The 18,199-nt window shown below is 39.0% G+C and overlaps 1 protein-coding gene and 1 long non-coding RNA gene across 4 annotated transcripts in view; one reads left to right on the top strand and one right to left on the bottom strand.

Moving 5' to 3' along the window:
- The first annotated feature begins 7,564 nt into the window (after positions 1–7,564).
- LOC117535262 (phosphatidylinositol transfer protein alpha isoform-like) overlaps positions 7,565–18,199 on the top strand; it is a 29,092-nt gene continuing 18,457 nt past the window's right edge. For all 3 annotated transcript variants that reach the window (XR_004567388.1, XR_004567387.1, XM_034199662.1), the window contains exons 1-2: positions 7,565–7,836; positions 12,102–12,132. Coding sequence is in view for 1 of the 3 variants with exons in the window: in XM_034199662.1 (XP_034055553.1) it covers positions 7,571–7,836; positions 12,102–12,132 (297 nt within the window). In the remaining 2 variants the exon portion in view is untranslated. The remainder of the gene's footprint in view (positions 7,837–12,101; positions 12,133–18,199) is intronic.
- On the bottom strand, positions 7,828–10,214 carry LOC117535263. Its single transcript, XR_004567389.1, has 3 exons — positions 9,753–10,214; positions 8,181–9,294; positions 7,828–8,057 (listed from the first exon to the last, which is right to left on the bottom strand). It is a non-coding gene; the product is annotated as an uncharacterized LOC117535263 (long non-coding RNA).

The following is an 18,199-nucleotide window of genomic DNA, read 5'->3' as shown; positions in this document are numbered from 1 at the left end:
AAGTCCAACTTCAATTAAGTCCAACCTCAATTAGGTCCAACTTCAATTATATCCAACTTCAATTAAGTCCAACTTCAATTAAGTCCAACCTCAATTATGTCCAACTTCAATTAAGTCCAACTTCAATTACATATTCCTACATCCAGGACATGGTTAAACCGTACACCCCAGCGCGTGCACTACGCTCTGCATCAGCCAAACGACTCGTTGCGCCCTCGCTGCGAGGGGGACCCAAGTTCCCATCGGCGAAAACACGTGGGTTTGCTATCCTGGCTCCAAGATGGTGGAATGAGCTCCCCATTGACATCAGGACGGCAGATAGCTTGCACATCTTCCGGCGCAAAACTGAAAAACTCATCTCTTTCGACTCCACTTCGCGCGTTAGAACGATTAACGAAGCACTTTTATACCAATAAAGGACTGGATTACCTAAAGCCAGTTGAGTAGCACTTGAAATGTTTGGCTCTATGAAACCTGATATACTTATATGATTCTGTTTTCTTCAAGGTTGTGTCTTCCTGGTCGAATGTACTTACCTCACATATTGTCCACTTCAATTAAGTCCAACTTCAATTAAGTCCAACCTCAATTATGTCCAACTTCAATTAAGTCCAACGTCAATTAAGTCCCCAATTTCATTTATATCCAACTTTGATTATATCCAACTTCAATTAAGTCCAACTTCAATTATGTCGAACTTAAATTAAGTCCAACTTCAATTAAGTCCAACCTCGATTATGTCCAACTTCAATTATGTCCAACTTCAATTAAGTCCAGCTTTCTAATTATGTTCCAACCTAATTAAGATCCAATTAATATGTCCAACTCAATTAAGTCCAGCGTCTATAGTCCCAACTTTCAATTATAGTCCAACTTTCGATTAATAGTCCAAACTTCAAATTAAGTCCAACTTCAATTATGTCCGAACCTCAATTATGTCCAACTTCAATTACTGTCCAACCTCGATTATGTCCAACTACAATATGTCCAACTTCAATTAAGTCCAACTTCAATTATGTCCAACTTCAATTATGTCCAACTTCCATTAAGTCCAACTTCAATTATGTCCAACTTCAATTAAGTCCAGCGTCAATTATATCCAACTTCAATTATATCCAATTTCAATTAAGTCCAACTTTAATTAAGTCCAACTTCAATTATGTCCAACTTCAGTGATGTCGAACTTTAATTAAGTCCAACTTCAATTATATCCAACTTCAATGAAGTGCAACTTCAATTAAGTCCAACTTCAATTATGTCCAACTTCAATAAACAATCTGATGGACATTTGGAAAAAAGAAAGTCTCGAAACTATTAAATGACTTTCTGTCGACATTAAGAGATTATGTTAAACCAACTTGATTTAAATCACATTTATAAATGTTCATTTTACTTTTGGTTGGACCAGCGTTACTTAATTAGTCCTGACCTTAATATATAATATAAATCAACCTTAATAAGTTATGTAAATTCAGTTCTACCCAAGTATAGTTAATACACTCATCCATCTTCTACGGCTTATCGTTGACTTTAATTAAATGCATTAAATCAACAGATTACACATAATTAGGTTAGTCGGAAGTTGATAGTATCAAGTTGAACTTATTCATTTGTATTTAAACCTAATATTATTGCTTTCAACCAACCTAGTTATCTATTGACCTAATAGATTGAATTAAAGTCAACAATGAAATGTTTTCAGTGTACGCTGAATCAACCCTTGCAATTTAAATGGCGACCGAACCCAATTAAATTAAATCAGACAAACAGAATTGCTAAATATGTCAGAATCAGAATTGTTACAGCAGAAAAGAGCCAAAGACAATGTTAACTAATAGCATGCAGATAATACTTTCCGTGTTGTATTTAGGTTCATCCGAAGAGTTATTTTTGAGTGTTTGTGTGCAGAAGACGGGAGTAAGAGTCGATTAATGTTTCATTTCAACCCCCAGAGCTGAGAGACGAGCCTCTCAAAGACTTCCGGTGCTCTCCATGAATGATTAGTGAGAAACGAATGGCACACGATGCACTTTACACCCGAGAGATGGACCTCAGTCAGGATTTAAAAGAATGTAAAGCTCCAGATTCAGAAGATAATAGACGGACGGAAAGACGTTTTTATTTTTTATATATATTCACAGATTTTAGACTTTTACTATTATATCGCCTTTACGTGCACGGACGGTCGCATAAAGGCTCGTCTCTCAGCTCACTTCAACCTTCAGATATTAATCAGATATATTCTCATGTTTATGAAAGTGCATGACCGTGAGGAAAGAGGAATGGAAGGAGGGACATTATTTACACGTGTTTAGTGAGTAAAATGAAAAGTACGGAAGCCCTTAAGTGCCATTTTACAAGCTTAGTTTGACCTTAATGAGTATAGAAAATGTTGTCTTACGATCACAACTTATTAACTTACTTATATATATAGTTCATTGATCCTTTATCTTAAAGAAAACGTGTTTTTTTTTACCAAGATAAGAGGATTTTCTTGAGATTTCCAGATAAAAAAACGATTTTTTTAAAATAACAAAATGAATTTAGAATCACAAGAAAGATATATAATAAATGAAACTGCATAATGTCTGTCATTATCGACTAAATATAGCATTTGTAATCTAAAAAGAAGAGAAATATCTTCGTATTTTGAGAAAAATCAATGAAAGGTATTCATTCAAAATGGCTGTTTTGGGCTTCCGTACTTTTGCATGAAAACTGTTGCATAGAAAATAAAATATGTACATTTCTATGCATGTAAATCAAATGTAAATTGCCTGAAAGATGAAAAATCCCCTTACAATTACATTTATTTGATGTATTTCATTCTATATAATGTATTGTGCATCGATCTTCTATCCAAACATTAACATTGCTGAATCTCTAAAGTGCAAAACTTTTATCGCAAGATTTCTCTGACTTTTTGACTTTTATTTGTATTTTGGAGACACACACCTGCACAGAGACACTAATTAGTGCCATATTATTCCATAAAAAGATAATTTGGCACGACAGATGTGTGAACACCACTCTGGAGATACGACAATGGGATTTTGTGCATAGAAATGAAAATGTACTCCGCATATCTTGAGTTGGAAGTGCTTAGTTTTCACTGAAACCTTGTTTTCTGTTTTTCTAAATCACGTGTGAATAATTTAGCAGATCTGCAGCCTGTAATCAATACTCCTGTGTTTACACCCACTGCTACAGGTAGAGAAATACCACAGGTAGATGCAGTACTTTTACTCCAGCGCTACGAATGTTTGTGTGGATATATGATTTCTGATTCGCCCGGTAACTCATGCTTTAGCTTAAAAGAGAAAAAGGGTTTTTCACCAAGATAAGAAGTTTTTGTTGAGATTTACAGATAAGAAAAGTTTTTTTTCAAGATGACAAAATGAAAGAGAAGAGATGTCATATATTAAACTGTATAAAGTAAGTAATTATAGCAAAAACAACAACATTTGTGGATAGGACTGTAGACAAAAATATCTTCAGATTTTGAGAAAACAAATCAAATGTACTCGTTGTCGCAGGAAAACTGAGATTTCCCCAGTTCTATACTCACATTAGGAGAATAGTGTTTTGTATTGCAAGTTTTCCCAATGATTACATATGCAAATGAAGCATCATGTAATGCACAATGTGGGTGTTTTGGGGGGAAATCTACTGACAAAAATCAACAAAAGTAAGAAATTAAACCCCTAAATGTGGATTTTTGAAGGTTTATTTAGAATTTCTGAGAGAAAGGTGATGAGTTACCGGGTAGAATATAAATTCCCTCAAAACAAATCAGCACTTTTCTTCACAGCCGTACCTTAGAAAGCTCACCTTCACAGCCTCATGATGGAAACTCCCGCAGTTACTAGTATTTCTTTTCTTAATTGTGTATTAACTGAAGATGAATCGTGTGTTTTGGGGTGTTTTCATGGTTGTGTGTGATGATAGGAAATCAGGATTTCAGCTACACACCTTGTTTCTGTGTATCTTTTGTATTCTTTTTTTATTCTACATTTTCTTCGATGTTTACGAGTATTTTCATGGTCTTATATTGTGTATTTGTTTTGTCTTGTACCACAGTATAGCCATTATCAATGTGTGTCAAGTCATGTTTGAACTGAAAAAAAAAGAAAAGACAGATCAATATATATGAAGCAAAATAAACACAATCATTTGTACAGACGTGTCTCTCGTTTCTTTTTGAAGGGCCTTATTAATAATGATGTGTCTACTTTAAAGAGTCCTCTCCTGCTGATGTTCAGGTGTATATCAGTATGTAGTGTCTCTACTTTAAAGAGTCCTCTCCTGCTGATGTTCAGGTGTATATCAGTATGTAGTGTCTCTACTTTAAAGAGTCCTCTCCTGCTGATGTTCAGGTGTATATCAGTATGTAGTGTCTCTACTTTAAAGAGTCCTCTCCTGCTGATGTTCAGGTGTATATCAGTATGTAGTGTCTCTACTTTAAAGAGTCCTCTCCTGCTGATGTTCAGGTGTATATCAGTATGTAGTGTCTCTACTTTAAAGAGTCCTCTCCTGCTGATGTTCAGGTGTATATCAGTATGTAGTGTCTCTACTTTAAAGAGTCCTCTCCTGCTGATGTTCAGGTGTATATCAGTATGTAGTGTCTCTACTTTAAAGAGTCCTCTCCTGCTGATGTTCAGGTGTATATCAGTATGTAGTGTCTCTACTTTAAAGAGTCCTCTACTGCTGATGTTCAGGTGTATATCAGTATGTAGTGTCTCTACTTTAAAGAGTCCTCTCCTGCTAATGTTCAGGTGTATATCAGTATGTAGTGTCTCTACTTTAAAGAGTCCTCTCCTGCTGATGTTCAGGTGTATATCAGTATGTAGTGTCTCTACTTTAAAGAGTCCTCTCCTGCTAATGTTCAGGTGTATATCAGTATGTAGTGTCTCTACTTTAAAGAGTCCTCTCCTGCTGATGTTCAGGTGTATATCAGTATGTAGTGTCTCTACTTTAAAGAGTCCTCTCCTGCTAATGTTCAGGTGTATATCAGTATGTAGTGTCTCTACTTTAAAGAGTCCTCTCCTGCTGATGTTCAGGTGTATATCAGTATGTAGTGTCTCTACTTTAAAGAGTCCTCTCCCGCTGATGTTCAGGTGTATATCAGTATGTAGTGTCTCTACTTTAAAGAGTCCTCTCCTGCTAATGTTCAGGTGTATATCAGTATAGTGTCTCTACTTTAAAGAGTCCTCTCCTGCTGATGTTCAGGTGTATATCAGTATGTAGTGTCTCTACTTTAAAGAGTCCTCTCCTGTCTGAATGTTCAGGTGTATATCAGTATTTAGTGTCTCTACTTTAAAGAGTCCTCTCCTGCTGATGTTCAGGTGTATATCAGTATGTAGTGTCTCTACTTTAAAGAGTCCTCTCCTGTTGATGTTCAGGTGTATATCAGTATTTAGTGTCTCTACTTTAAAGAGTCCTCTCCTGCTGATGTTCAGGTGTATATCAGTATGTAGTGTCTCTACTTTAAAGAGTCCTCTCCTGCTGGTTCAGGTGTATATCAGTATTGTAGTTGTCTCTACTTTAAAGAGTCCTCTCCTGCTGATGTTTCAGGTGTATATCATCAGTATGTAGTTCCTCTACTTTAAAGAGTCCTCTCCTGCTGATGTTTCAGGTGTATATCAGTATTAGTGTTCTCTACTTTAAAGAGTCCTCTTCCTGCTGATGTTCAGGTGTATATCAGTATTGTAGGTGTCCTCTACTTTAAAGAGTCCTCTCCTGCTGATGTTTAGGTGTATATCAGTATGTAGTGTCTCTACTTTAAAGAGTCCTCTCCTGCTGATGTTCAGGTGTATATCAGTATGTAGTGTCTCTACTTTAAAGAGTCCTCTCCTGCTGATGTCAGGTGTATATCAGTATTGTAGTGTCTCTACTTAAAGAGTCCTCTCCTGCTGATGTTCAGGTGTATATCAGTATGTAGTGTCTCTACTTTAAAGAGTCCTCTCCTGCTGATGTTCAGGTGTATATCAGTATGTAGTGTCTCTACTTTAAAGAGTCATCTCCTTGCTGATGTTCAGGTTGTTATATCAGTAGTGTAGTGTCTCTACTTTAAAAGAGTCCTCCTCCTCCCTGCTGATGTTCAGGTGTATATCAGTATGTAGATGTGACTCTACTTTAAAGAGTTCCTCTCCTGCTTGATGTTCAGGTGTATATCAGTATGTAGTGTACTCTACTTTAAAGAGTCCTCCTCCGTGCTGATGTTCAGGTGTATATCAGAAGTGTTGTCTCCTACTTAAGAGTCCTCTCCTGCTGAGTTCAGGTGTATATCAGTATGTAGTGTCTCTACTTTAAAGAGTCCTTCTATCTATCTAGTTAACAAATACTCTAGTGCAGCAGGGGTTCAGACTCTCTCTCTAATACTGATACTCAGTGGTATGAGTCAAACGCAGTTATAAAGTACCTTGCTCGATAGAGAGTGAGTATACTGAGAGCAGTTTGTAGTAAAAACCTGTTGAGTTACTTCAGCAGTGTTTTAATAACACAGGAACACCCTCCATTAATCATGAGCAGGTTGAATCCGAGTTGACGGTTTCTCACACACACACACACACACACACACACACCACACACACACACACACACACACACACACACACCACACACACACACACACACACACACACACACACACACACACACACACACACACACACACACACACACACACACACACACACACACACACACACACACACACACACACACACACACACACACACACACACACACACACACACACACACACACACACACACACACACACACACACACACACACACACACCCTCAGAGAAGACAAAGAGAGGAACACTTAGTCCTCGTGCAGAGCTGAAAACTGTGTCAGAGTTTTATCAAAATCATGTTTAATATAATGAAATAATACAAAATGCAATTTGCCAGGTGTTTAGTTTTTCATCGTTTCTAATTCAATGACCACATTTTACAAACATATATGAACTCCTTCTCATTCAAACTCTCCCATTAAATACCGGCCTGTTCTGTCGCTGATTTGAGTTTATTTCCTTGTACTTTTGGGTCTTTTTGGTCTCTTTTCCACAGAGGTGTAAAGTAACTAAGTACATATACTCAAGTACGCTACTTAGGTAATGTTTTGAGATACTTGTACTTTACTTGAGTATTTCCCTTTTATGCAGAATTTATCGGATATTGTACTTGAGTAAAAGTAGAAGTACTCAGATATAGTACTTGCGTAAAAGTAGAAGTACTCAGATCATGTACTTGAGTAAAAGTAGAAGTACTCAGATCTTGTACTTAGTAAAAGTAGAAGTACTCAGATCATGTACTTGAGTAAAAGTAGAAGTACTCAGATCTTGTACTTAGTAAAAGATCTTGTACAGATTCATCCACATCTGTAAAGTAACTAAAGGTATTAAATATATGTAGTGGAGTAAAAGTACACCATTTACCTCCGAACTGTAGTGGGGTAGAATTAAAAATTAGCATACAAAGTTAAAATACTCAACTTAAGTACAGTACTTGAGTAAATGTACTTAGTTACTTCTCACCACTGGATAGGCAAGTAGTATAGAATGTGTATGATGAAACACGTGAAGTCAACATTCCAGTATCAGGGTCTACCGACTTCACTTGAACGCATCACGAGGTTACCTGAACCTGAAGGTGTCTCCTCCTCCTCTCCAAGCCGCACCCCTTCACTCTCAGGCGGATTCATCCAGGAAGAAACCCCGGAGGAACCACCGGCTTCTGTCCGATTTACAGAGCATTTTGGGGGTTTACACACCGTCGCTTCCGCTGGTTTTGTCGCAGCTAAAGTCAACATGCTCATCAAAGAGTTGTGAGTATCTTTTTTATATGTATGTGTATACAGAGTGGAGAGAAACTGGCTCTGTGGCTTAACTTTAATTATTTAACATTACAGAGAAAAGCAGGCCTGGTTAATGCTGTAGTTAAAATACATACTCCATACATCTCGATGCTTTGTATCTATGTTGGTCTTTCTGTGGTTCTGCAGCTCATACTGGTTCAAGTATTTTTGACCCAAGGCTTTCAGAAATCCTGGGAATTTAACGTGTATTGGTTGTGAGGCAAAAAGTACATACATGCTCAATCATTAACTATAGATTTTAAAGTTATTTAAGTACATCAATGTTGATCTGTGTGTTTTTAACTCCAACTTACCTTCCAGCTCTGTTGAGGCTCTTTGAAGTCATGTTGAGTCCCTTCCAGCTCTGTTGAGGCTCTTTGAAGTCATGTTGAGTCCCTTCCAGCTCTGTTGAGGCTCTTTGAAGTCATGTTGAGTCCCTTCCAGCTCTGTTGAGGCTCTTTGAAGTCATGTTGAGTCCCTTCCAGCTCTTTGAGGCTCTCTGAAGTCATGTTGAGTCCCTTCCAGCTCTGTTGAGGCTCTTTGAAGTCATGTTGAGTCCCTAAAGTGTCTTTAGAAATGTTTTGTGTCGCTTTGTCGCTGAAGTGTCTCTTTGCAAACTGTGTTGTGTCCTTATAGACAATCTGTGTCTCTTTTAAAGACATTTTGGGTCCCTTTTGTAATGGGTTAGAGCGTGTTTGTCATTGCCTTTTTTGTAGCTGTGTAGTGTCTCATTGTTTGTAGTCGTTTGAATAGCTTTGTAGTTTTATGTGTCTTTCTGGCAATTTTCTGTCTCTTTGTTGAACGTCTGTGTCACTTCATAGTTGCTTCTGTCTGTTTTTAATATTTTGTGTCGTCCTTCTGGTCATTATGGGTCTCTCCGAAGCAATGTTGTTCGTCTTTCAAGTCATGTTGTGTCTCTTTTCCGCTGCTTTAGGTGTCTTTGTAGTCCTTTTGTGTCACTTTAAGGTGTTTTGAAGTTATTTGAATATCTTTGTAGTTTCATGTGTATTTTTTGCCAATTTCTGTCTCTTTGATTAACTTCGGTGTCTCTTTATAATTATTTGTGTCTCTTTTAAGCCTTTTGTGTCTCTTTTAAGCATGTTGTGTCTCTTTTAAGCATGTTGTGTCTCTTTATAGTTATTTGTGTCTCTTTTAAGCATGTTGTGTCTCTTTATAGTTATTTGTGTCTCTTTTAAGCATGTTGTGTGTCCCTACCGTTAATGTTGTGTCTTTTCTAGTCTTGTGTCTCTTTTTTAAAGGTCTCTTTTAAAGGTGCTTTTTGACGCTCTTCCTGGTTAGCTTCTGTCTCTTTGTGTAATATGTTGTGCTGAGGGTAAAACATGCACGTGCACGGCTTCCTCCAGGAGTCCCGGGTTTATTTGTTCTTGATTGCAGTTTGTCAATTTCCTCTTCCTCTTCTCGAGGTTCCTATAATAACAGGACACGAGAACAAACCAATCAAAATCCACCGTTTTAAAAGCAGTGCTGTGAATAAAATGCTGACTCCATGTTGAAGCTGTGCATAATGTGAAAACGCTGGATCATATTTATGCAATATGTTATGCTTGTATGGCTACACCAACAAGTACGGAGATGCATTAGTAGTTTAGAATGTCCTTTCTGAACTGCCATGTATAAATTAGGTCGCTTATTCTTGTTTTTCCTGCATTTTCTCACTTAAATATTGTGTTTTTTCATATTTAGTCAAGAAGTCAGATTTGTTGTGTGTGTTGACGCACATAAGTGCTGTTGTTGTGTAATAAGAACATATATGTATCTATGGAGCTCGTACAGATATGACTGTGGTATATTTTCACTCAAATCAAGGCAATATATTACCCCGATAAATATTCCCAAAAACATATAGAAGCTTTTAATTTCCTCACGTTTGGGATGTTGAACATGTTGATCATTGATAACACATCCTCCTGTAGCCAGGGGCGATGTTCCGGATTAACTTGTTTCCCGATCAACTTGTTTCCGTGGGGTGCGTGGCTTTCGACTGAAATACACATTTCGATCGCTTTCTTCTGTCGTTTACATACATCTTTTGGTATATTTGGCTTCTTAGGAACACGTTGATGCACATCCAGTACCAGTGTGTGAGGTTGCGATTACGATGGCGATATCCGGACGCGAACAGCGAGGACTACAACAAGACAAACGAGTTGCTCGAATAAATCATTTAAACCAGCTATTGTTTCCAGACTTATTACGGAATATCGTTGTTAATGTCCAAGTCCATCTGTGTATACCTTCAGACAGCCTCCAAGTGAAGCACACAGTGTTTACTCACAGTTTGAAAGCAGCGTGGAGAAGTCTTCATCTGTGTTAAACTGTGATCCTCCCACGGAACTGGGACCCGCCCAAGTTAAAATGTGTTACGATTTCTGTGGCTATCTACCAGTGGCGGCGCTAGGGGGTGGCTACTTGGGCTCAAGCCCCGGATGTTTTCTGAAAAGCCCCGGATGTTTCACTTAAAAAAAAAAAAAAAAAAAAAGTAAATTAATTTTTTTTTAAAACGTCTCGGGAGTAATGTGCAGTACCGGAGTCCACCAGAGAGGCAGCCACTGTGGGACATTACCCTGCGTACTGCGTAGCCTGCCCTGAAGAAGAAGTGATCCTTCCTAGTGCCTGACGAGTTATAAGCTAATAGCCTATACACTTATGGATATTAGAAAGTTATTTTCATCGAAGCAGGCGCCACAAGCTGCAGCAGTAGCAGTATCAGCAGCTGACAACAATGTCATCACCAGCAGTCAAGAAATGGATGATGTTTCAGGTTTGTGAATCTAATGGTGATATCTGCACTCTGGCTGACTGAGTAAGAAGTGAAAAAGAGTGATGTAACGTTAATGTTATAGCTAGTAAACATGGAGTAACCACACTAAGTATACCCTTATATGTTAGTATGTATACAGAACATGACTAAAAATTATCCTAAGATGTAACGTTAACCCTTCATACCTCAGTCTACTTTTAAGACATTCAAATAACGTATTCCAATTGTTATTTTATTTTCACGCGTGGAATTATACCGGCTCTCGTTTCAGTACACATAGCAACAGAACTGACAGGCATCCCTCTGAATCAGACTCCGATTGGCTGTGACTGCATCCACTCAGAGTGTCCGATTCAGAAACGTGACTCTTACACTCTTTACGTCACAAACAAAGATGGTGGATGAGAATAGATCTATAAAATGATAAGCAATGCGCCAGAATCAAGGTGAGACTATCCACATCCTTTAAAACTCTACACACATTCGTTTCACCTTAATAAGTAAACGACTATTTGAGCGAGTTAAGGCATTAGTTTGCTTCATTAAAGGGTGTTAATGAGTGTTCTCCAGTGCCTGTTGTCCGCTTTAAGGTGTTATTAAGGTAGGGTTAATGTTGCTCTCAAAGTGCACCAGATTGATGCTTTCAACTTCAATATTTAAAAAAAAATCTTCTTCCCGGGGGAGCATGCCCCAGGACCCCCCGAGAGGAGGCGACGACCCCCCTAAAGGATGTTCGGTCCACCCCCCACTTATAAAAAATAGCACTGTACCCCTGCACCCCCCCCCCAACCCAACGACTCCTGGGCTAAGCCCCGGATCTCCTACAATCCTAAATCCGCCTCTGCTATAAATGATACCAGTGATCATGTTTAATATGCTAATATTATTTGTTCTTGATTGCAGTTTGTCAATTTCCTCTTCCTCTTCTCGAGGTTCCTATAATAACAGGACACGAGAACAAACCAATCAAAATCCACCGTTTTAAAAGCAGTGCTGTGAATAAAATGCTGACTCCATGTTGAAGCTGTGCATAATGTGAAAACGCTGGATCATATTTATGCAATATGTTATGCTTGTATGGCTACACCAACAAGTACGGAGATGCATTAGTAGTTTAGAATGTCCTTTCTGAACTGCCATCTTTAAATTCGGTCGCTTATTCTTTTTTTTCCTGCATTTTCTCACTTAAATATTGTGTTTTTTCATATTTAGTCAAGAAGTCAGATCTTTTGTGTGTGTTGATGCATATAAGTGCTGTTGTTGTGTAATAAGAACATATATGTATCTATGGAGCTCGTACAGATATGACTGGTATCTTTTCAAAAACGTATAGAAGCTTTGAATTTCCTCACGTTTGGGATGTTGAACATGTCGATCATTGATAACACATCCTCCATGTTTGTTTGTTGTTATTTATGCGCACTAACATCTTGTTTCTTTCTGTCTCTTTCAGCCGAATTGTCCTGCCTGTTTCCGTGGAGGAGGTAAGGACTCTTTCACTTTTATTTGAGCACAGGCGCCACATTCATTGACATTAATCTATTGTTATTTGTTATCTAAGTACGAGGTTTAATGAGACGGCTTATACCAATGTACTGTCTTTGACCTGTTGGCTGTACGGGTCCACAACTCAGCTTTAAATATCTACAGAGATCATTCATTTTAAATGCTCACAGATGCATTGCATTAGCATCACTTTAGCATACTGTAAATTCAACTTTTAACGTGATCTTATGGATTACTTTGTGTATAAAAAGTGTCGTTTTTTCAAGCATTTGACACACTTAAAGGTGGGGTAGGTGATTCACTTCAGAAACACTTGTTGTTATATTCCATGGAATGCTCTTAACATCCCGATAGCAATGAATATCTGAAGTGATTTGACAATAAATCCATAAAGAAACATCATCTCTGGAAGCCGTGGCGCTGTAAAAAGCACGACCAATCATCTGAGCCGGCCCGGCTAAAGTACCTGGATGGCCTACCTGCCTGTCAGCCTTCCATCTGGGCACAAACTGATCTCGTGCCCTCATTGGTCATGTTCGTGTTGGAGGAGGGGCTCTGTAAGGAAGTCTGAAGGAAGGGGCAGATTTTCAAATTCTAGCGCACTCGAGCTGGTTTCTCCATTCCTACCTACCCTACCTTTGAGTTTACATTTCATAACGATAAGTAGCAGTGAACCAGTGTTTGAAGAGCCGATGGAATTGATCTGCACTCTATCTACAGTGCACTTATTGCAAATAACAAACAATGTATGAATTAAGAGGTTATCGAAATTAAAGATGATTAAAAAGCAATTTATGAATGTAAAGGACAGAGTTTTGTGCGCATAAAAAAAAGCCTGTATAATAGCTTCTCTATGTGTCTGAGAGACGGCAAATTTAATAAATAAATGAGTCCTTTTAGGCTAGTGTCCTTCTTGGTGTTTGGCCAGAAAAATAATATAACAGTTACATATTTGTGGATGCAGGCGGTACTGATTTAAATACCATTTATAAGCCAACTATAGTACCAAAGATAATCGGTCATCCCTTCCTCCCAAAGCATGAGTTTCCTTGTGCCTTTTCCCTACATTACCGACAACTTGTAAAGAGAAATATCTAGTTACCAGGTCTCGTTTAAAAAGAGTCTTCTGCAGATATCACAAAACATGTCGGCCATCAAAGGAAACTTGCTATGTGATTATTATGATACTAACTTTCTGGCACTTTTCTTAAAGGCATGTACAAATCCAGCAGCACTCCTTGTTGTTGGAGTTTCCTTCTCTCACTTTAATCTCTCCTTCGATGCCCTTGCAGTTGAAACGCTCGGCTATCAGTGGCAGGATTGATTCAGCTGTGTTTAATCTGAGACTCACTGCCAATTACATTTCGGAGCAGATCCAAAACATGCATTATTAAAAGGTGCAGGAATGAGTCCTAAACCCAGAAATGAGTCAGCATTTATACAATTCCTTTCCCTTGTCTGGAAGTCAATGGATTTGTTAGTGTGTATTTGGTTGTTAGTCTGAAATAAGGTCTGTGGTTAACACAAGCTGAAGAGATTTTATTTCTACGACATAAAATACATCAGTAAATACCCCACTGGTAGATTTAAAAACAGTGGTAGCAAACAAGTGTCTAAATGAGACGACTAAACGTCATCACACCCAACATTAGCCACCTTTAGCTTACCGGTGGTGACGTGTAGTCATGTGACCGTGCTGTAGTTCCGTTATAGCCCAACAGTAGCCACCTTTAGCTTAGCGGTGGTGACGTGAAGTCATGTGACCGTGCTGTAGTTCCTTTATAGCCCAACATTAGCCGCCTTTAGCTTAGCGGTGGTGACGTGTAGTCATGTGACCGTGCTGTAGTTCCTTTATAGCCCAACATTAGCCGCCTTTAGCTTAGCGGTGGTGACGTGAAGTCATGTGACCGTGCTGTAGTTCCTTTATAGCCCAACATTAGCCGCCTTTAGCTTAGCGGTGGTGACGTGTAGTCATGTGACCGTGCTGTAGTTCCTTTATAGCCCAACATTAGCCGCCTTTAGCTTAGCGGTGGTGACGTGAAGTCATGTGACCGTGCTGTAGTTCCTTTATAGCCCAACATTAGCCACCTTTAGCTTAGCGGTGGTGACGTGAAGTCATGTGACCGTGCTGTAGTTCCTTTACAGCCCAACATTAGCCTCCTTTAGCTTAGCGGTGGTGACATGAAGTCAGGTGACCGTGCTGTAGTTCCTTTTGTGCCTGAGATGGGAACTCAGTGTGTGGGAATATGAAGACAGATGTGTGAACTTGTGAGTTTCTCTACATATTTATCTCTTAATTGTCTCACCTGTTCATTGAGTTCTAGCCATTCTTCCCACCCTAAAGAAATCCCTCCCTCTCTTTGAGTTTCCACTGCTTCACACAAGCAGGTATTTCTTCGAGTCACTTCATGTCCGTTTTGCTGTACGACCGGCTTTTTCCTCCGATCCCTTTCAGAGCGAGGCTTGATTCCTGTTAGTCGAGAAACTGAGCGTCACGATTATAACCGCCTGAGCTGGAGAGAATCTGGATCACATGGGATAGGGCTCAGTGTGTGTGAAGGGATTCTGCATGTTCTCTCAAATCAGAAACGTGTATATAATAGTCGTATAAATGGTTACTCAAGCAGTTGTAATGCTCACTGGTCCCATTATTTAATACTTGCCTGATACTTGATTTATTTATCATACATAAGTTATAAGAATACAGCATATGTTGTTAGTAATACTGCTTTAACGCAACCATGTCCCTTTTTTTCTTTCTCAAATGACACCTTTGTGAGTTGGTTGCCTCTTGTAAGCTATGCACGCACTTTAGAGAGGATTTAATGGTCATTTTCAAATGTAGTAAGTTAGTCAAAATCACAGCAGCTCAGACTGAGATGATATCCAGATTTCCACTTCATGTAAACACTGAAATCCTCTCTTAGGTAGATCTGCACTTTGTCTCATGTTCACCTATTTTAAAGTAGGTCAAAAAGGGGTATATGTTTCTCTAAGTTGCTGAAATTGACATAAAAACTAAAGTAATTAATTTTCAGTCAGTAGCATTGGTTAATCTAAAACAACACTTTATCATAAACTTCCCATGATGCATCTCAATACCATTTGATAAGCTCACATCCTTTACAATCCAGCAGCTTAACCCAGTGATACTTTCTTATAATAAAAAAATTAAACATCTACAGCCACACCCTGTTTCTGTCAGGTTACACACACACACTTCACAAACTTCACACACTTCCCCTCGTGCGTTTTGACCGGCATTGATGACCACCTCCCGTCACGTTAAGCAGGTATTTTTCGTTTACAGCCGAAATGTCCTGTTTCTGTCTCTGAGTTTCTGCGTTACGTCTGCGAACAATGAGAGACACTCTGGTTTTTCACGATAAGTTACTTTCCTGAGTTTGTACTCATCTACAGTTTCTGGAATAAGGTGTACCCTGAGAAGAGGGCTTGGCATTGTACCGAATGTATTATTTTTTACATTTAAAACTTATGGTAACACTTTATATAAAGGTACACTTATTCACCATCAACTAGTTGTTAATTAACATATTAGAGACAAACTACTAGCTTATTGGTTATGAACAAGACTTCACTTTAAAAAAGGGAATTCTGAGTTAGAAATACAACATTTTGAGTTATTTTGACACCTTTAAAGGTGGGGTAGGTAAGTTTGAGAAACCGGCTCGAGATACACTTGTTGTTATATTCCATGGAATGCTCTCAACATCCCGAGAGCAATGAATATCTGAAGTGCTTTTACAACAAATCCATAACAAAATTCATCAGTGGAAGCCGTGGCGCTGTCGAAAGGACGACCAATCATCTGAGCCGGCTAAAGTAACTGGATGGCCTACCTGCCTGTCAGCCTCGTGCCCTCATTGGTCATGTGCGCGTTCCTGTGTGTTGGAGGAGGGGCTCTGTGAGGAAGGGGCAGATTTGTTCCGGCTGTGTATTTTCAAATTCTAGCGCACTCGAGCTGGTTTCTCAAACTTACCTACCCCACCTTTAACACTTATAGTTTCATGTCTTGTTACATAAGAATAGATCATATGTGTTTGGTGTTATTATGGGAGAATTACTATTCTTGGGGTACTGACTTATTAGCCCCATATTGAGCAGAAAATATTAAGACTCAAACTCATGTACAACAACTTCCTTACTTACAATAAATAAGCACTTATTAGGGTTATTGAGGAAAAACTCTCAACTAGAGGTGTGTGGCGCAGTGGGTTGTGCGTTGGTGTTCGAATCAGGGGGTCACAGGTTCAAACCCCACTGCAGTCAGCATGTCGTTGTGTCCCTGAGACTCTTCACCCCAAAGTGCTCCTGTGGGGATTGCCCACAGTATTGAGTATGTGAGTCGCTTTGGATAAAAGCGTCTAACAAGTGACATGTGATGTAATGTAACTAATGGCCTAGTACTTGTAGAATAAGGCATTAATAAGTGTTTTATAATGACTAATAACGAGCCAATGTACTGCTAATAAGCATGGTAATTAACAACTAGTTGGTGGTGAATACATGCACTTTAATACAAACTTATTTTCAGGATCTTTTTTACATACTGTTGTCATTGCCTTAAAACAACGACCACATTAAAGACATGTAATCACGCACTAGCCAAGAAAAATAGTAGTAATATTCTTGTTTTGCACTTCAAGGAATTCTATTGTAACGGGGAAACACACCAGAATGAAATACAGGTGAAACTCTGAGGCGTAAAATAACAATCCACGAATCAGAAGAGAAACAAGTACAATAGTAATCTAATCAAACATTATATACAGGGGTGCACATAACTTGTTTGCCCTGGTTCTCAAAGGAGCACCTGGAGATGTTGCTTGGTGCTCATCCTTAAAATGAAATAAACTGTAACTTTTGAGGGGCTCTTGACTTTATTTGCCAGACTCACGCGCTGAACACACGTGCAGAGGTGAACACAGAACACACACACAGAGGTGAACACAGAACACACATGCAGTGGTGAACACTGAACACACATGCAGAGGTGAAGACAAGACAACATTAGCACAACCAGTAATCCTACAAGCTGTCATCACTACCCTCCTGACTGTTCTCCTCACTGTCTTCCTCTCTGTCAGACATGGTAGCTGATGATGTAGGCCTACTACTTCCTCTCTGGTTGAGTCTGTGATTAGCTGCTTGCATCCACAAGTCAACAGCTGGGTTTGGGTTGAAAGTCTCTGTTGTCATCTTAGAAAAGTGGATGTAATCAAATAAGTATGTGAACATAACCAATAACCTACCATAGCCAATAACAAATGAATGTAACTTATTTTATTTGTGTTGTTCATTCATATCTTATTTTACCTTAACATTGATTTATTTATGCATTTTTTTTTTATCTCTCCAGTTTTAAAGGATATGTTTGGTTACTGTCCTATAGTATACATTGGAATGATTTCAAACCTGTTTATCCCAATAATTATAAAGGAGTGCCTTGGAAATATGTGTTTACATAAATTGTGACCAAACCGTTTGAACTTAGACTAAAGTTATATCTAAACACTCAGAGTCCTTTACCTCACTGAGCTGTAGTTATCAGCCTCTCAGTCTGACTGGAGAGGACTCTCCCTCCACATTATTGTAGAAACATCTTCTTCTTCCGTTAGAGCAGCTAGCACCAGATGCTAATAACAACAGCGCCGGAACCGGTGCATCCTCCCTCTCTCCCTCTCTCACTCGGACTTTGGCTGTGAGCTGCGGGTGCCAGATAAGCCAACATCCCCCATTTTCATCTTCATCACTTACAGCGCCCATCGGGCAGGGCAAATGTAACGTGTACCGGGGTGAAAAGGGTGTTACATTTACTTAATTATGAATGTTGTTACCTCAAGGCCGAAAATTAGGATGAGCCCCAACGGTCAAAAAATTGTTTTTCCCTCCCAGACTGACAGCGCAGCGCCTCCCCGGATCTGGCGCCCGAGGCGACCATCTATTACGCCAGAGCTACGGAGCCGACCCTGAGTTCATATGCAACTCGCAAATGTCTTTCTCTCCTCTCTCCCTCTCTCCTCT

This window comes from Gymnodraco acuticeps, unplaced genomic scaffold, assembly GCF_902827175.1.
Source record: "Gymnodraco acuticeps unplaced genomic scaffold, fGymAcu1.1, whole genome shotgun sequence".
Classification (NCBI taxonomy): Eukaryota; Metazoa; Chordata; class Actinopteri; order Perciformes; family Bathydraconidae; genus Gymnodraco; species Gymnodraco acuticeps.
The sequence above is the reverse complement of the archived record's forward strand: the minus strand, read 5'-3'. Positions and strand labels throughout refer to the sequence as shown.